The sequence below is a fragment of the Dromiciops gliroides genome, chromosome 1 (genome assembly GCF_019393635.1).
Source record: "Dromiciops gliroides isolate mDroGli1 chromosome 1, mDroGli1.pri, whole genome shotgun sequence".
In the NCBI taxonomy this organism is placed as follows: Eukaryota; Metazoa; Chordata; class Mammalia; order Microbiotheria; family Microbiotheriidae; genus Dromiciops; species Dromiciops gliroides.
The window spans coordinates 755,668,713-755,689,225 of record NC_057861.1 but is presented as its reverse complement, the minus strand read 5'-3'; the positions used below and the strand labels follow the sequence as shown (position 1 = coordinate 755,689,225).

Below are 20,513 nucleotides of genomic sequence, written 5' to 3'. Positions count from 1 at the left end.
TCCATCATGTTCCCAAAACTTGACGGTCATAAATGTTATTTAATTGGAAAATATTGTAATTCAGGCCTAACCTTAGTGATTATTTCAAAATATGATTCTTCATTATCAGTGGTATCTGAGGTGGTGTGATTCATCTATGCCATAGTTGTCTCTTCTTTAAAGGAGGAAGACCAGACTACTCCACCCCTAAAGTCTCTTCTAGCTTTAAACTGATGAATCCGTTACTTTAGTCATTAATGCATGTGCATGCACATGGGTGCAGCACATGCATGTGGAGGTATGTGCATACATGTGTGTGGCGGGGAGGAAATTGGGGTTTAATTCACCTGTCATTAGCTTCCCCAAAACAAAGTAGAAAAAATGGGGTAACCAAATAAAAGATAAAAATAGTTATCATTCTAGTTATACCAAATAAAAACTTAATAATTTAGTAACTCGGCTAAAAAAAAAGAAGAAAAATCTTCAGAGTATGAAGCCTGACAATTGATGGCACTCGAAATTAACCAATTACTGAATAATGTAAAGCAATCTCTGGTTCAAAGCATATTCACTAATGGCATACAATCTTCCTATCTGCGCCCCTAAAGGATCTCGTCTATTTGTGAAAAACAAAAAAGGGCTGGAGACGGAGAGGCAGAAACAGACTGGGGAAGGGAGGGCTAGCATGAAGAAATAATCTGGACTCAGAAAGGGAGACTAGTATGAAGACTTACTAAGCACATCATTCACGAGGCAGCGCTTTGCTCTGCTTTTTGTAACCTGCTCTCAGATTATGCAAAAAAGAGATCAGACTGGGGGGGGGGGGGCCGCTCAGCAGGATATAAAGTCACAGGAACAGAACCACAAAGTTCTAGCTGCTTCTCACATAAACCAAACAAACAAACAGACAAGGAAACCATTTAAATAAAGGACCCAAGAAAGCCCACAAATGGCCTGCCTGCTTCTTGGAAGCAAAGCCCTTAAGATTCCACACCGGAAACACGTGTGCACTCAAAGATCCCTTGAAAACACACTAACTCATCTTTCAATTCACTCTCAAGTTTCAACTGAGCCTGAGCCATTCTCCTATAACTTACTGAATATTCATAATAATGCAGAACAAATGAGGAAAAAAGCTTCTATCATATACAAACAATGAAAGCTTCTCTGAAGTTTATGTGATGATTATCAGTCATAATGCATTCTAACAGCCAACAGTTTTGTGGTGCTTTTGCCAAATACTTTACACAACTGGTCAGGGTAAGTGCTAGGATGGTCCCCAGCATCATGAACTTGGCATATAACGCAGGAAAGATTCACAAGACCCATGGAGGCTTAGCCTCAGGAAGGGCCATAAACTGATGGAGACAGGAACATCTGAGGACCTTTTGGGCACCAGCTCCCACCCTCGGAGGAGAGTGAAGTTCTCCAACAAAACGTCCCCAGGCGCCTACCACCAGAACCCCAATCTGAGGTCCAAAGGCCCGGGCCTGCAAGCTGCCATTTCTGAGACTCTTTGGCAGGGCCCAAGCAGCAGGGCGGGGATGACACTGAACTTCACAAAACTCCAGCCCTTAAAGATTTGGGTGGTAGTTTTCTAGCTGACATTCCTTTTTGTTCTTTGATTCTGCAGTAACTAATTTGTTTTCCAAATGTAGACAGTAAAAAAACAATTTGATTCCTTTGAGTCTGTTAGCAGCAACTTGCTTTTTGCTTGGTCTTTCCCCCAGAACATCCCTTTTTCTTTTCAGAGAATACCAAGTCTCAGAACTCACCTGTCGGCATCTTTGTCTTCAGGCAGCAGGGGAGGAAAAGGCAAAGGTGGCAAAGTGGAGGTCACCAGCGGCCCATGGTGCTCCTTCTCCTTGGTGCCCAAGCTCGGGGTGCGAGGTTTGCTTTTCTCCTTCAGTACGGCCGGCTCCTCTTTCACTGCAGTCGGCTGACTCTCTTTGCCCACCACCACACCTTTCTTGGTGGCTTTGTCTACAATCAAATTATTTTCCACCTTTGCTCCCGGCAGAGGGGGCTTTGCTTTTGCCTTGTCATTTTTCAGAGTCCCGCCACCGGTGGGAGAAGGCGTGTGTTCGGCCTTGAGCTTCTTCAGATCCTTCACGTGGTTGGCCTGAGGTGCGCCGGCGCCTGCAGGGTCTGTGCTCCCCACTTTGGTCGGCGTCGAGGTGTTGGACGCTTTGGCGTGAGCTTTGGCTGCTTCCGCGGCTCTGGCTTTCTTGTTCTTGTTCAACTCAGCAGCCAGGCTACTTTTCAAAGTCAGAGTGCTAGGAGAAATGCTAGAATGGCGACTCCGGGACCTAGATAATCTATGTCTGCTGCGGGACCTCGAATGCCTAGATGAGTAAGGGCTTCTGCTTCTTGACTTGGCAGATCGTCTGCTTAAAAAATAGTAAAGACAGTGTTAGCAAATGTTCATGGGGGGGCGGGGGGGGGGCCCCGCAGGGTGATGTTCTACTCTTTACTTCCCAACTGTACCCTGAAACACGGTTTACTGACTTAATTTAGGATTATTATGAAACCGGAGGCTTCTACCTGTGAGGTTACAACAGTGACCTTAAATTCGACTGCCCTTCCAGAAAGCTTTTAGCTCTTCAACAACAACAAAAACCATAAGATACGTGAAAACAAAAAGAACCATAGAAACACCAATAGAAAGTATAATTATTGACTCAAAATTAGGCAAGTCATAGAAATAAATTGCCAATCTTCCCAAGGTCGCCCATGATAGAGGTAGAGGGAGTCTCTGAGAGGAATAAACATAAAAGGGGAAAGGGACATAAGACAAGACTACTAGCTCAGGAAATACAGGCAAGACAAGGGTATGGTGGTGATGGAATTCAGTAACAGCTGTTAAGTATGGATTCTCCTGGTGGAGAGACCAAAGGCTCTGTCTGGGCAGCACCTACCCTGACCCAACAGCACACAGAGCAGAGCAGTTTGATTCTTACCAAATGACCATTCTATTAATATCTTAAGCATTAAGAATACTTAAGCATTTAAATTGCAGTTTTTGGTTTTTTTTGTTGTTGTTTTTTTTTGGTGAGGCAATTGGGGTTAAGTGACTTGCCCAGGGTCACACAGCTAGTAAGTGTTAAGTGTCTAAGGCCGGATTTGAACTCAGGTACTCCTGACTCCAGGGCCGGTGCTCTATCCACTGAGCCACCTAGCTGCCCCAAGAATACTTAAGCATTTAATAAAAGAATTAATAGAAAGTCATTAATAGCAACTTACATCTGTTAAGTGCTTTCAGCATTTCAAACTATTTTAACAACCATTATTTCTCTTATCCTCACAAAACCCTGGGAGGTAGTAAGGCAGGTATTATTATACAAACAGCAGAGATGCAGAAACTGAGGTATCAGGGGCAAAAGTGATTTGCCCAACGTTATAAAAGTAATGGCATAGCCAGAATTGGAACTCCAGTCCCTTGTCCAGGGTCTGAAACTAAGAAAATGCTTCATTTGGTAGAATACCACTTTTGACTTGTTAGCACAACCACAGACATTAACTCATTTTATGCTCAAGCAACCCCATAAGGTAGGCAGGTCAAATATCAAGTCCTGTTCTACAGGTAAAAAACCTGAGGTTCAGGGAAATTAAATGACTTACTCTTTATCACATAAATAGTAAGAGACAGAAGAACAAGGAACACCAACTTTTGATCTATAGCAAAACTGCCTCTTTCTTTAAAGATAAATCTATAACAGACAAATAGACTTTTGAAGAAAACGACTGATATGGAAACTATCACTAGAAAGCAAAGTCAATAACTAAACCATCTAATCCAAATTTATGAGGTAATAATACATTAGAAATATTTCTGGCTAGGGCAGCTAGGCGGCATGATGGATAAAGCACCAGTTCTGGATTCAGGAGGACCTGAGTTCAACAACTCTGACCTCAGACACTTGACACTTACTAGCTCTGTGACCCTGGGCAAGTTACTTAACCCCCATTGCCCTGCCCCCCAAAAAATAAATAAATAAAATTCTGCCTTTATCAAAACAACAGACTGGTAAAACAGTTGTTCTCCTATCCTTTTGATATAATGGCTTTCATGCAGCAAGTACTAAGAGCTGATATTCCCATTTATGCACAAGGTCATGCAAATGTAACATTGACATAAAAGGATCACAATGATATCCTTGTTTTAAGACTATTTCTGCGTGACTTTTTGCTTTTTGTATTTGTCAAATATTTATAGCATCTCTTTTTGTGGTGGCTAAGAACTGGAAATCAAAGGAACTGGAAAATGACTAAACAAGCTGTGCTTTATGTTGATGATGGAATATTATTATGCTATAAGAAATGACAAGCAAGATGATTTCAGGAAGGCCTGGAAAGACTTACATGAACTGATGTAGAGTGAAGTGAGCAGAACCAAAAGAACACTGCAGAGACAGCAATATTGTTTGAAGAACTGTGAATGACTTAACTCTTCTCAGCAATACAATGATCCAAGACAATCCCAAAGGACTAATGATGAAACATGCTGTCTACCTCCAAAGAAAGAACTGATAATGATTAAACACAGACTGAAGCATGCTGTTTTTCTTTTTTTTTCTTCCTTTTTCTCTTTTATTCTAGTTTTCTTATACAAAATGACTAGTAACAAGATTTGGCAACAGATTTATTTTTTAGGGTGATGCAGAATAAGAAGCTATGGCTGAACACTTAGGGGCCTGGAAAGCAGAGGGTGCCACTGACACTAAAAGGGAAATATCGAGGAGTGGTGTGGACAGGAAAGAGTAAAAGATTAAGCTTCTCGATGATTTTTTCAAATAGAAGAATGGAATGCTTTAGATTTCCTCCTTAAAAATAAAAAGGAACCAAATTAAACTTTTACTTATATAATTTTTGTTTGATTCCCCCCCCTCTCCCTCCCCACCCCCGCCATGGTTAATATTCTTAAGACTGGAAGAAAGCTTCCAAGGCTGGGTGGCCCAACCAGTCCCTGCCACTAGCAGAATGCCACCCCCCCCAAGAAGTTCTAGATGTCCAATTACTAGTCACAGAGTCTGAGATGGTTCAGGTGGGCTGCAATCTGCAACCTGAGAATCATCAATGAGACCACATGCTCCACAACTGACTCAGTCAGTACTCACTTAATTGTGGCAATTTTTCAAAAATGTATTAAAGTTATATGGGAGAGGACAGCTAGGTGGCGCAGTGGATAAAGCACCGGCCCTGGATTCAGGAGGACCTGAGTTCAAATCCAGCCTCAGACACTTGACACTAGCTGTGTGACCCTGGGCAAGTCACTTAACCCTCATTGCCTCTCCAAAAGAAAAAAGAAAGGTGAAAGCCTCTACTCTCAGGGAGGTAACAATCAAATGGAAGAGACAACAGGCAAACAACTATGTAGAAACTATATACAGGATAAATTGGAAATAATCAACTGTCTCCAGAAGGAGACTAAGAAAGTTAAGCCTCTCCTCTAAGTATTTTTTGGTACATTCAGTTTTTAAATTTATTGATTAAAAAAAACCACTTGACTTCACAAGAATTAAGATTGCTCAGTACTAAATTTTCAATACTTACATAGATCAAACTGAAAACATGTCAATGCTTCAAGTAATTTTAAAAGAATCTTTGAAATAATTTTTCTTTCATGACATAGATTATATTTATGTTACATGTTAGAGATGCCGAGATCAAATGAAGTAATGAACTGGGGGGAAAAAAATCAGACATCTCACAAATATTTGAACCTTAACAGTAAAAACCTTCAAGATAATGCATTAAAGATTCATGTCGTATTTCTAAAGATACAGGGGTATTTTGTGTTTTTCTTCTCAGGAATATTTTCATTAAGACACAGTCTCATGGAGCATGTGTTTCTAATTTTAAAAATGAAGAATTTGAAAACTCATTTATACCTGACACTGAAATAACACTACCTTCTTTAAAAAAAAAAAAAAAACTACTTGGAAAATGCTGTATGATGAGCAAGTCCAACAAAATCACTTAGGTGCACTGAAAAGGCACCCCAATGCTAGTAAGGCTAGCTCTAGAAGAGCTAGAGCTAGTAGCAGACTGAATCCTGATCAGAAAAGCCAAGGAAAAATTGAAGTGAGTCTTGTGGGCAGCCCAGGGCACCTCAGGAAGACAAAGTAGGTACAGACATGGGCGAAGGCACTGGCCAGAGATGTGAAGCTCTCTCAGTGTGCAGGGGCAGAAAGAAGGTTGAGAAAGAACAGATCCCCAAGGGGCCTCTTAATTAGTGCTAGCTGCAGAAACCAGGGCCATCTGTGAGGTCTATCACCCACCACCCAGTTCCAGGTCACAGACCAGATGCAGAAAGGCATGCTGGCAAGCCAAGGCCCTAGCAGCAAACTGAGCAAAGAACAAGTTCCTACAATGTAGTTATGGGCAGCATTCAAGCCCATTCTGGCCCTTAGCCCAGTGGGGAAACCTGTAGCTATCACCAGGGGAGGAAAAATAGACCAAAAGGAGCCAGCAGTTCGGTCTTTAGGAAGCTGCAGAACTTTCAGTGACTCCCAGGGGCTGCCAGTGACCAAGTCCAGTCACAGGTCATTGACCCCTCCAAAAAGAACAAGCCAAAGACTCAGACCTGGGTCAGGAACTTGCAGGACTCAGACAAGAGAGACGTAAACACACCTCTCCCCAGACCACACTACTCTGAGAGCACTGAAAGTTTGCAGGCCCCAGAAAGAGCTTAGGAAGCAGAAGAATGATATAAAAGGACACAAATTCAAACCAGATATCCTCTATCCCTGCCAGCCCCCAGAGCACCCAGAATTCAGTCTCAAGTCAAGAAGCAGGCAGGAAGGATAAACAAAGAAAAAAACAAAAGAATCCTATCATAAAGAGCAAGACAGTAATAGGAAATCTCAAGACACAAACACAGAAGAGATGAAAGAATACATGGACTTGAAAATGTCTACACCCAAAGCTTCCAAGAAAAATGTAGCTGCAACACAAGTCCAACAAGAATTTCAAGAGTTAAAGGAAAAGTATAAAATACAGCTTAAAATGATTTTTAAAACCCACTGGGAGAAGTAGACCAAAAAATGGGAAAAGAATCAAGAACAAGGGAAAATATGAAAAGAGAATTTAGCAGCTTGGAAAATGAGGAACAAAACCTCAATGAAGTATTTGTTCAGTCATTTTTCAGTCATGTCCAACTCTTTATGACCCCATTTGGGGTCTTCTTGGCAAAGATACTGGAGTAGTTTGCCATTTTTCTTTCTCTAGCTCATCTGACAGATGAGGAAACTGAAGCAAAAAGGGTTAAATGATTTGCCCAGGGTCACACTGCTAGTATCTGAAGCCAGATTCAAACTCACAAAGAAAAGTCTTCCTGATTCCAGTCTAGCATTTTTCCACTGTGCCACCTAGCTCCCCTACTAAAACATAACTTCTTGAAAATTAGAATTGGTCAGAGAGAAACTAATGAAACCATGAGACATCAAAAAATAAATAAAACAAAGTCAAAAGTTTGGAAATACCTCAGTAAAAATAACTGACTTGGAAATCAGACAAACCTTTATCTTGCATCCTTCAAACGCGAATAGAACATTTTAATTTAAAACATAATTTAAAAATCATTAAATTACTTAAAAGCCATGAACAACAATAACAAACATACCTAGACATTTTATTTTACAAAATCATAAATGAAAACTGCCAAGATGTCTGAGAATCAGAGGGTAAAACTTAAAAAGATCCACCAGGTACCTCCTGAAAGGAATGCCAGAATAAAAATTTCCAGAAAGATTATAGCTAAAATGCAGAGCTCTTAGGTTAAGGAGAAAACACTTCATGCAACCAGAAAGAAGGGGGGTGGGGGGTGTCAAGTATTAAGGAGACACAATCAGGATCACACAAGATTTAAAAGATCTTAGCTAGATGGCACAGAGGAGAGGGTGTCAGCCTGGAGGTCAAGAAGGCCTGAGTTCAAATCCTGCCTCAGCCACTGACTAGCTGTAGGACCCTGGGCAAGTCATTTGCCCTCTCTTTATCTCAGTTTCCACATCTATAAGAAGAGAATGATAATGGCACCTATCTTCCAAGGTTATTGTGAGAATAAAATGAGCTAATAATTATAAAGCACTTAGCACAGTACTTGGTACATCATAAGATGGAAGAATACACATACACCTACAGTTGGGTATAGAAATTCTTCTTATCCAACAGGGAAATGGAAGAGAAAGGGGTTAAGGGAAGATGGGGCAGGTAAGAGGGAGGGTACATTAATGAAGGCATTAGTCAGAAGCAAAATAAGACTCTTTAAGAGGGGACAAAGAAATGGGAAGGAAAAGCATAAGAGAATACAGAAGGAACTATACAACAGCCTAACTGTGAATGTGAATGGCATGAGCTCACCTATAAAAGCTAAGAGGATAGCAAAATGGATTAGAAATCAGAATCCAAAATGATATGCTCCTTACAAGAAGTACACAGGGTTAAAATAAGGGCACTGAGCAGAATCTATTACACTTCAGCTGAAGTTAAAAAAAAAAAAAAAGGCAAGCATGGCAGTCATTACCTCAGACAAACCAAATGCAAAGAGACCTAATTAAAAGAGATAAACAGGGAAACCACATTTTGCTAAAAGGTACCATGAATTAATAACAATACTGAATGTACCAAATAAAACAGCATTTATATTCTTAATTGAAAAGTTAAATGTGTTACAGAAGGAAACAGTAAATCATAATGCTTTTCCTTTCTTATTAATCAGAGCAATTTATATTTTTTAAAACATTCCTTTCACTTAGATTATTGGTTTTCTTGACACAGGCAAAATAGTTCTTAATGATTTTTATTCCTCGTTAGTTATTAATTATTTTTTCCATTTTTGATACTGTTAATCTGTTTTTCTTATCTATTTTATTTTTAAACTAGTTCTTAGTTTTATTTATTAAAGAAAATAGACTACTTAAACAACCCTATCTTAGATTGAACTTAATTGAACTCCGAAAGGAAAAAAATCGCAGAACCAGATGGATTTAGAAGCAAATTCAACTAAATATTTAAGGAACAATTAATTCCAATATTACATAAATTATCTGAAAAAAACAGATTCCTTCTATGACACATATATGGTCTTGATACCTAAACCAGCAAGAGTTCAAAACAGAAAGAAAACTAAAGACTAATTTCTCTAATGAATACTGATGCAAAAAAATTCAATAAAATACTGGGAAAGAGGTAATAGCCACATATCACAAAAACCACATACTATAACCAGGCTGAATTTATATCAGGAATGAATTATCAAAGAGACGAAAGAGGAGCTCTCTCTAAGGTCAGCAATGATCGATCTCTTAATCACCAGATTCATGGTCATTTTCACATTCTCCTCTTCATCTTGATCTGCAACTTCTTACACTGATGACCAGGCTCTCCCTAGATAGTCTCTTTTCTCTGGGTTTTATTGACACTGCTCTCCCTTGGTTATGATCCTACTAGCTCAGCCTCCTTTGCTAGGTAATCATACATTAAAGTGGATCTACTTTTTGGTTCAACTCCCATGGATTGTTCAATTATTACCTCCACAAATCTCCTGCCCTTCTCTTTCCCGAGTTCCAATTTCACATCAACAGCCTAAAAGTTCAAAACGGATGTCCCATTAGAATGTCAGACTTATGTCTAAAATAGAACTCAAAATTTGTTTCTCCCCAAACCTCCCTTTTCTTTTAACTTCCCCTACAGCTGTCAATGGCACCATCATCTTCCAGTCACCTGGTTTTATCACCTTGGTGTCATCCCAAACTCTTCCCTCTCCTTCAGCCAACAAATCCAATGATAGGTTCCCAAACCTTGCTGTTTCTATCTCCACAACCCCATCCCTTTAATTCTACCCACACAGCCACCACTACACTACCCCTTCATTTCCTCTCACCTGCACTGCATGCAGCAACAGCCTCCTAATTGTTCTCCTTGGTTCAAGTCTCTCCTCTCTTGATCACCAGAGTGGTTACAATGACAACAGAAGAACCTTAGTTCAGACCAGATAAATATTTTGAATCATGAATGGAGGTGAAAATGCATAAGGTGTGTTTGTGCATAGTAAGACCAGGCTCTCTTGGTAGCTTTTTGCCCCATGCATATGTTAAAATCATACTGGAGTCATTGAAAGATGTAACAGAGTTTTTGATCTTCTGATTATTACTATCAATTGAGGCTTAAAACAGATTATGCAACTCCATGATGTTTGCTACTGTCATAGAAAAGACCAAGAAATGAGTTCAAATCATATGGTCCTCCTGACATTTATGTTTGCAGGTAACACTGTGCTGAATCCATTAATCCCTTAAATGCTGCAAAGCATCTGAAAATGAGATCCATAATTATTCAAGCATATGACACAACTATCAACACATGAAAAACCAAGGGGGCCCAAGACTGCCTGCTGTCCAGATTGTCATCAGCAGTTGGGTCACCAGCAGAGCTCATCCATCAGAACAAGATATCCTGGGCAGACACTGCAGATGGCCAATGAGGTGGGCTCAGAACTAATTAGGAGGAGAGCTAGTTGAACTGCCACTGGAAAACTGAGGACTGGTTTTAATGCCCTTGAGATTTTCCATGAAACAAAGACTTATAATAGCAATATCAGTGTTTTTGTGGTAACACCGTGAATGAAAGTTATGGAATACTCATGTCCAAAGGATTAAAGTTGCAGTTCACCAAAAGACAGTGGAGATTAATAGTGAGTACAGGAGAGAATCACAGGCTCTCTACCACTCAGTTTCCTCATTTTGGCTGGACTTAATGAACCCAAATTGCCTTCCGGCTCAAAATCCAGCATCATAGTATTCTAAGATTTGAACAGAAGAAGCAGGATAAAGGTGAAATGTGCCCCTACAGGGCATCCTATTTGAATACAGGAGATGGTATGCACAGTGGTATGCATCTACTGCCCAGGGAGCTCTGTGGAAGAATTAGATCATCAGTTTAATCAAGGAAAGGTTGCATGGCTTAACTCAAATACAGCTCAGATCAATTTGGCAAACTCAGGAAGATTCCAATAATAAAAGTGACTATGAAAATGTACCACCTACATAGTTCTGAAGCACTTTTAAGATTTATTTAGTCAGCTAGAAGCAGAGATTCACAAAAACCAGAGAAGATCTGTAATGAGCTGATGCAAAGTGAAGTGAGCAGAAGCAGAACATTCTACACAGTAATAACAATATTTTAATGACAATCAATTATAAAAGACTTAAATATTCTGATCAATACAAGATCCATCACAGTTCCAAAGAACTCATGATATAAAATGCTATCTGCTTTCAGATTGAGAATTGATGGACTCAGAGTGCAGATTAAAACATCTTTTTTCCTTCCTTTTTCTTATGTTCCTCCCTCTCCAACATAGAAAATGCGGAAATGTTTGGCATGAGTGTGTGTGTGTGTGTGTGTGTGTGTGTGTGTGTGTGTGTGTGTGTGTGTATCATGGTTTTTGCTTTCTCTATGAGTGGAAGAAGGAAGAGAATGTGGAACTAAAAAGAAAAATAAAATTTAAACTTAAAAAAAAGAAAAAAAGAAAAAAAGAAATTTAGTCATCTATAAAACTCTTAATACTACAAGTACACTAGCCTATATGAATAGTCACATAAAAATATACCTGGTCTGGGGGCAGCTAGGTGCCACAGTGGATAGAACACTGGCCCTGGATTCAGGAGGACCTGAGTTCAAATCCTGCCTCAGACACTTGACACTTACTAGCTGCGTGACCCTGGGCAAGTTACTTAACCCTCATTGCCCTGCCCCCCCCCTCCACAAAAACCTGGTCTGGAAAATTGTTTTCTAGTCTTTATTCCTTCTTTTAAAAGTTCTTTTAGAGGTGGGTAGGCTTTCTTCATTATCAGTCCTCTGGTGTTCAGTGTCCTTCAAAGTTATTTTCTTTATAATCTTAATACTGCAAAAATTGTTCTGGTTCTTCATATTTTACTTCATACAGATATATCCAGATTTGACTAAAACCATCAATTCCATCATTTCTTATGGTGCCATATACCATAATTTTCTTAGCCATTCTCCAATAATAGATGGGCAAACCCACCTTCCTCTTTGGCTTCCAGATTTTGATTAGGTTCTTTCCCTCTTTGTCTTAGCAAAATAGTTCTTAATGGACTGTTGTTAATTTTCTATTACTACTACAAAAACAAAATAAAACAAAATTTCTATTCCTGCTGTACCCTGACAATCTGATTTGCTAATTTTCATTAGGCTACAGCAGACTTTTTTTTTATCATTTAAGAAATTATTTTGGTACTCAAGATTGAAAAAATTTGGAATGAGTCTACTCTCATTTTCTTTCTCCAAAATGCTTTTATTATGGAAGAACTTTCAAGATGCTTCCAAAATAAAATTTATAAACAATGAAAATAAAACAAAAAGTTATTTTAAGTTGTACCCCCATAGGGGTCCCATATGGTCCATATCCATCTCCTGCCGACTGGTTTATCAAGTTTAGGTATCAAAGCTGGGGGGACCAGTTCTATAGGGGATTACCAATTTTGTTTTAATAAATAATACTAGTTCTATGATAGAGATGGATTTTTTATCCTTTTCCAAGAACTCTGTAGGACTGCCATGTCTGTCCTGGTCAACTAGAAGATCCAGCTAGCTAGGACTGAGGCACCAAGGTGGTTCATACAAATGAACAGCTCATGGGGTGATACATGCAGTGTCCTTCGCTGACTGAACTACATTAAACGCATCTTAATAGTACTGATAGACAAAGGAAATGGTACAGTTCCAGGCAACATGCCCAGCAGTGCTAGGAACAGGTGACCTTCAAGGAGTCCCAAACAATGGCTGGATTATGCAGCGAGGGCCAGGAGATGCCCAGTGCTACTGAAAAGAGAACACAGGCCAAGTGCCCCATAACTCTTACCCAACTCAGACCCACAAGGATCCAGATCAAAGTCGGCACTTGTTTTTCAATCATTCTCACAGGATTTGGGGGTACAGACTGTGTGTAGCACACAGGAGTTTCTACCCCATGACAAAGCTGTAAAGGAACCAAGGGTACCCTGGTTTTATGAAGACCCAAGTCAGCAAGGTGGTCACCAAGTTCCTTAGCCAACAGGGTTGGGATGGGTTGTAATAAAAGGGTGAGTCAATGTACAGGCCAGAATATGCCAATATAGTCTGAGTATAATGTGAGTCAAAATCTCGTCCCTTTATGAGCTGGACATCTTGGATCATCCGCCTCAAGGCACGGTGTGTCTGGAGCTCCCTCTCAGGGCTCACTGTGAATCTCCAGTGTATTGCACCTTTTTCTTTCCCTTCTCTCAGTAATTTTATCATCTCCCAAGGGCTCATTTTGTCTTCAATATAGACAAGGATCTCCAATCTACATAGCTAGTCTTGCTGCTCTCATGAGCACAGTCCAGCATCCTTAACTGCCAGGATTTTATATTGACTGTGGGAGCAACAGAGGTGACACAGTCAAGCCTGCACGTTAGGAAGGTCACTTTGATAGCTGAGTAGAGGGCGGACTAGAATGGGGAGAGACTTGAGGCCAAGAGACCAAACAGGCAGTGACTGCAGGAGTCCTGGCATGAGGTGATGACTGCACCAGAGGGCAAGTGTGAGTAGAGAAAAACAGGACATACGTAAACCACTGCGGAGGCAGAAAAGACAAGACTTAGCAACAGGTTAGATTATGTGTGGAGAATGTGGATGAGGAGTAAAAGATGAAACCCAAGTCGCAAGCTGGGGTGACTGGGAGGAGTGTTAAGGAAATTAAGATGAAGGGAGAGCTTTGGGGAAAAGATAAGTACAGCACTGATCAATACTACCAGACGTCCAATCATTGGAGACTGGAGTTCAGGAGAGAGGTTACATATGGGTAAATCTGTCTGAAAATCATCTGCCTAGAGATGGCGACCGAATCTTTAAGTTGATGAGATCACTAAGCAAGATAGATACATAGAGGGAGAAGAGAAGATGGCCAACAACTGAGCCTAAGGGGGCACCCACCATTAGTGGACATTAGTGGGCCTAGAAGAAGATCTGGCAAAAGACACCGAGGAGATGCAATCAGACAGGAAGGAAGAAAACTAGGAGCAGTGTCCTGAAAACTTAGAGAAGAGGTAGTGATAGTGTCCAAGTCCACAGTCAAGTAAAGGATGAAGAGAAAGACCATTACATTTGGCGACTAGGAGGTCACTGATAACTTTGAAGTGAGTGACTTCAGCTGAATGATGAGGTCAGAAGCCAGACTGCAGAGGATTAAGAAGAAAGTGAGAGGAAGCAAAACTCACAGAAGAATGTGCTGAAATCATCTTCTAACCAAGAACGGCTTGGAAGGTCAGAAGGAGGGAGCTGCTGTGCTGATACAGGAGTCGGGCCCAACACCACAATCACCCTGACACAGATCCAGTCTCAGGAAGTCCTCACCAGAGAAGGAGACCCCCAGAGCCTCTGAATCAGCTGAAGCACCAATGTTGTCTGGAACTAAGCTCACAGTCTGGTAAGTGGGCTGAGCCCTGGGCAGGGGGGAGACTACAGGGGTCTCTGCTGGTGCTAAGGCAGAACTTGGACTTTACACCCCTACTGAGAACCAGGTGGTAGGCTTGAGTAGAAGTGGCCCAGGTGGGGAAGGGGCACAGGCTCATCAGAGCTAACAACCACAACACACAAAGCTGGTTGATTGGCAAGTTGGTCTGGGGTCTTCTAAGGACCAGGGAACAGGCCAGGCAAGTGAAGAACCTGATTCTCCTTAAATCATACCACCTGGGACGTCTTAAGCTTGGGATACTGCAGCCTGGAAACAGTGCCCCACTTTAAGGAGCTAAAAGTCAAGTAAAAGAAAGGCAAGATGAGCCGACAGAGAAAGGGGAGGACCATAGAAAGTTTCTTCAGTAACAAGGAAGACCAAGGGGCACCCTCAGAGGAAGATGTCAACATCAGGGCCCCCATAACTAAAGCTTCCAAGAAAAATACGAATTGGTCTCAGGACATAGAGGTGCTCAAAAAAGACTTTGAAGATAAAGTTAGAGAGGTAGAGGAAAAAATGGAAAGAGAAATGAGGGGGATGCAGGAAAGACATGAGAAAAAAGTCAACAGCTTGAAAAGTCAAATTGGCCAAATGGAAAAGGAGGCACAAAAGCTCTCTGATGAAAATAATTGCCTAAGAATTAGGATTGAACAAATGGAAGCCATTGACTTTATGAGAAACCAAGACACAATAAAGCAAATCCAAATGAATAAAAAAATAGAGGGCAATGTGAAATATCTTCTGGGAAAAACTGCTGACCTGGAAAATAGGTCCAGGAGAGATCATTTGAAAATTATTGGTCTACCTGAAAACCATGATCAAGGAAAGAGCTTAGACATCATCTTCCAAGATATTCTCAGGGAAAATTGCCCTGAAATTCTAGAAGAAGCAGCTAAAATAGAAATTGAAAGAATCCACCGATCACCTCCAGAAAGAGATCCCAAAAGGAAAACTCCTAGGAATATTATAGCCAAATTCCAGAGCTCCCAGGTCAAGGAAAAAATATTGCAAGCTGCCAAAAAGAAAGAATTCAAGTACTGTGGAGCCCCAGTCAGGATAGCACAAGATCTAGCAGCTTCTACATTAAAGGACCAGAGGGCATGGAATATGATATTCCAGAGGGCAAAGGAAATGGGATTACAACCAAGAATCACCTACCCAGCAAAACTCACCATAATCTTTCAGCAGAAAAAAAATGGGACTTTAATGAAAAAGAAGACTTTCAGGTATTTGTGATGAAAAGACCTGAACTGAATGGCAAATTTGACTTTCAAATACAAGACCCTAGAGAACCATGAAAAAATTGGAGCTGGGGGACATACCTGGGTTTGTACAGTGGGCAACTGTCTTGTGTCTGAGGCCAGGTTTTGGCTGGGATCCCCCTGGGTCTAGGGGTGATGCTTTGTCCACTGTGTCACTTAGCTAGGTGATGACATCTTTAGGGTTAAATTGAGGGGTGAAGGGAATTCACTGGGGGAGAGGGAAGGGCAGAAGTGAAATCCTACATGAAAGTAACAGGAAAAGGCTTATGGAGTAGGGGAAGAGATGGGAGAGAAGCAGGACAGTAAATGAATTTTATACTCATCAGAGCTGCCTCAAGGAGGGACTAACAGACACACCCAACTGGGTGTAGTAATCTGTTTAATCTGGGCAGCAAATGAGCCTAACACTCATCAGAACTGGCTCAAAGACCTCATTAGAATTGGCTCAAGGAGGGAATAATGTACATACTCAATTGGGTGGAGTAATCTCTCTAACCCTTCAGGAAAATAGGAGAAGGGGATAAAGAGAGAGGGGCAAAAGAAGGAAGGGCAGAGTGGGGGAGGGGACAGACAGAGGCAAATCCCTTTTGAAGAGTGATAGGATGAAAGAAGATGAATAATAGAATAAATATCATGGGTAAGGGAATAGGATGGAAGGGAAACAGTTAACAATAGTCATCATGAAAAAGAGAAAAGCGGGGGAAATTGTACAAAAAATATTTATAGCAACACTTGGTGAAGGCTAAGAATTGAGAATCAAGGGAATGTCCATCAATTGAGGAATGATGGAAAAGGCTGTGCTATATGATTGTAGTGGAATGGTCTTGTGCTACAGGAAATGACAAACAGGATGATCCCCGAAAAACCTTGAAAGACTAATGAACATTGATGTATAGTGAAGTGAGCAGAGTTGGGAGGACATTGTGCATAGTGACAACGTATTGTTCAATGAGTAATTGTGAATGACTTAGCTACTCTCAGCAGTGCAATGATCCAAGGCGATCCCAAGGAACTAATGAGGAAGCTTACTATGCACCCCTATAGAAAGAACTGATAAAAAGAACACTTGTGGACTGTACATATATAACCTGATTGCGATCTTGTGGAGGGGGGAGGAAAGGGAGGGAGGGAGAGAGAAAAATTTGGAACTCTAAATCTTATGAAAATGAATGTTGAAAACTACCTTACATGTAATTGGAAAATAAAATAAATGTTGCTGAAAAAAAAAAGAAGAAAGTGAATAGATACACTGACTGTCAATAGCTTTCTCAAGGAGTTTGACCAAGAAAAGGAAGAAAGATATAAGTAGTAGGGGTGGTTGGATCAAGATAGTGCTTTTTTAAGGATGACAGAAACATGGGGGGGAGTGGCAGGAGGGAAGCAGTTTGTAGATAAAGAAAGACTGAAGATTAGTGAGAGAGTACCTGTGATAAAGAGGATGAATCTGCTGGAGAAAATGGGTTTGATTCGGCATATAAGAAGAGTTTGCCTTGGCACGAAGGTCCACCTCTTCACAGGAGACATAATAACGTGAGATGAGAAGGGGAGAAGAGAGAGTTCTTAGTAAATGACCTCAATCATTTTTTTTTCAATGAAAAATAAGAAAAGTTTCTCAACAGAGAGGGTGAAGGGAGGGATGCCCTGTAAAGTTTGAGGAAGAACAAAAAGTTTTGGGACAGCCACTGTACTGAACAGGACAGTGAATCAATTAGTGAAATTGAAAAGGAATGACTTGATACATTGAGAGCCCACTTGAAATTATGAGATAAATTTGTAGTGGACTCAGCACAGGAGCAAAAGTAGTATATGGTTGGTATAATCTTAGGTTTGGGCTTAACAAGACATGATGAATAGGATGAAAGGGACTCAAGTGTAAATCTGAACTATTTCACCAAGGAGTGAAGAAAAGGAATGGAAGAAAGTGTACTCAGTGCAGGGGTGACGGCATGGTTCATAAAGCAGAGGGAAAGATGTAATAATAGCATCCCTTAATAAATTGTCAATGGATGTAAACAAACGGTTCCCAAAAGAATTCCAAACTATTTCGTAACTGAATGAAAAAATGCTCCAAGTCACTAACAAGAGGAAAAAAAAACAAACATCAAAACAATTAGATTTTGCCTCACCCAGAAAACTGCAAAAGATGAGAAGAGACAATGTTGAATGGGCTGTGGGAAGATAGGCACACTATTACATGGTTGGTGAAGCTGAGAATCAGTACAATCATTTTGTAAAGCAACTTGCAATGATGTAGGGCAGCTAGGTGGTGCAGTGGGATAAAGCACTGGCCCTGGATTCAGGAGGATCTGAGTTCAAATCTCATCTTAGACACTTGACACTAGCTGTGTAACCCTGGGCAAGTCACTTAACCCTCACTGCTCCACAGAAAGAAAGAAAGAAAGAAAGAAAGAAAGAAAGAAAGAAAGAAAGAAAGAAAGAAAGAAAGAAAGAAAGAAAGAAAGAAAGAAAGAAAGAAAGAAAGAGAAATAGTTTTGGGGCAGCTAGGTGGCACAGTGGATAAAGCACCAGCCCTGGATTCAGGAGGACCTGAGTTCAAATCCAGCCTCAGACACTTGACACTTACTAGCTGTGTGTGACCTTGGGCAAGTCACTTGACCCTCATTGCACTGCGCACACACATACACAAAACAAAAAGGTGCAATGATGCAAACAAAGTGACTAAAATATCCATATTCTCTGACCCAGAAATTCCACTACAGGTTTTATACCCCAAGGAGGACACTGATAAGAATAAAGTGCCCACAGACACCAAAATGTTTAGAACAGCACTTTTTCTGGCAAGAAATAACTGGAAAAAAAATCAGATGCTCATTGATTGGGAAGCAGCTAAACAAAATGTGTCAACATGACTATAGCATTCATGCGCTTTAAGAAATAAATGATAAATATGATGAACGAAGAAGCATGCAAAGAGTTACATGATCTGCTCCTGAGTCGAGTAGTCAGCAGAGACAAGAAAATAGTACACAATGGCTACAACCATAGAAATGGAAGTAACAAACATAAAAATCAAAAGTCACTATTTATTTATAAGGAATGATCATGGGGGACAGTTAGGTGGTGCAGTGGATAAAGCACCAGCCCTGGATTCAGGAGGACCTGAGTTCAAATCCAGTCTCAGACACTTGACACTTACTAGCTGTGTAACCCTGGGCAAGTCACTTAACCCCCATAGACCCACAAAAAAAATTTTTTTTTTATTTTTTTAAAAAGACAATGAAGGAATGATCATGGCACAGAAGGCAAGTTATGAGAAGACACCCTCCCCCTCCACTTCTTTGTGGAGGTGAAAGGTTAACAAGTGTGGGACACCTCATTTATTTTCCAACTTGTCCTTTTTTTCTTCAAAAATGATTATCTCTTGCAGGGTAGAGTAAGTATACTGGGAGAAAAATTCTGATGAATTAAAAAATATATCAATAAAAAAATGAAGATGTCATACTAGAAGATTATGATTGGATAAGGAATGCCAAGATTCCTGGATATGGCAATGGAATACCTGTGGGTGTTGGCAAACTCCAGGGTATATCATTAATGTGCAGCTGAGGTGGAGTGAAGGAACAGATCAGAGAAATTGAGTAGACTGAGGAACTTGCAAATCAGGGTATTTGCCAAAGTATCCATGGATATGTTATAGTCCCCTGAAGCCTGGCTTGACCACTACCTGCTCACCAACTTCAAAAGAGCTTCCTACAGGGAGTATGAAAGTTTTCAACTAGCTAACCATCTACCTCCATCAATTGAGCAGCACAACAAGGAGCTTCTGGATCCAATACTTCTAAGGAACTAGGCAACTCTGAAAGATTAGTTGATCAGTCTAACAGATCCCATCTAAAATGAGGTATCTCCAACTGAACCAGCAGCCACCCTCTAGGGATCATCAGAAACAAAGCCCAAAACAAGACCTGCCTCAATGCCCAGCTGGGTTCACACTGCCTCTCTCTTCCTCCTCCAAACTTCACTCCTTAAGAAGCCATGAAACTCAGAAGAGGGACTGACATGAGAAATCAGCCAAGCTTATTGTAGAGGGGGCACACAGTGATACTAAGGCATATTACCAGGGAATGATGCAGCAGCATACCTAAGCAAGGGCTTAAGGGAAAAGGTTTACAGGAGTACAGAATCTAGAACTGAAAGGCACCTCACAAGACAGCAAACGCAAACCCTTCAGTTTACAGCAGTTAAAGGATCTGCCCCCAAAGCCACAAAAGGAGTAAATAACAGCCAGTTAACATGCATTATTAAGCTCCTCGTATGTGTCAGGAACTGCACAAAGTAATGGGGATACAAAGACAAAGGGGGGGTTCGGTCCTCAAGCAGTATACACTCTACCGAGAGAGACAGCACATGTGACTGTATGTGTGTACGTGTATGTATAGATGCATATGTGTACATGTATAACACTAGACATATACAAAGTGGGCAGAAAGTAATCTGAAAGGGGAAGGAACTAGCAGTTGTGAGAAGGAAGGGAGGGGGCAAAGAAACACTGGGGAAAGCCTCAAGCCAAAGTGAGATTTGAGCAGGAGTCTTAAAGGAAGCCAAGGAAATTCAAAGACGGAGGGAAGGGGGAAGAGCATTTGGGCCGCAGGACACAGGCGATGCCAGCGTGTCATGTGTGAGGAAATGCAAAGAGGTCACTGGAGCGGAATCACAGAGTCCAAAAGTGTAAGAAAGCTGCAAAGGGCCAAGTCAGGAAGAAATTTAAAGGCCAGAAAATGTTATATTTGACCCCAGAGGCAAAAGAAAACCAC

The 20,513-nt window shown here is 40.8% G+C and overlaps 1 protein-coding gene across 1 annotated transcript in view; it reads right to left on the bottom strand.

Moving 5' to 3' along the window:
* The window catches only part of CDK13 (cyclin dependent kinase 13), a 120,803-nt gene that overhangs the window by 87,564 nt on the left and 12,726 nt on the right, over positions 1-20,513 (bottom strand). The window contains exon 3 of the mRNA XM_043978662.1: positions 1,755-2,366. Within this exon, the coding sequence (XP_043834597.1) occupies positions 1,755-2,366 (612 nt within the window). The remainder of the gene's footprint in view (positions 1-1,754; positions 2,367-20,513) is intronic.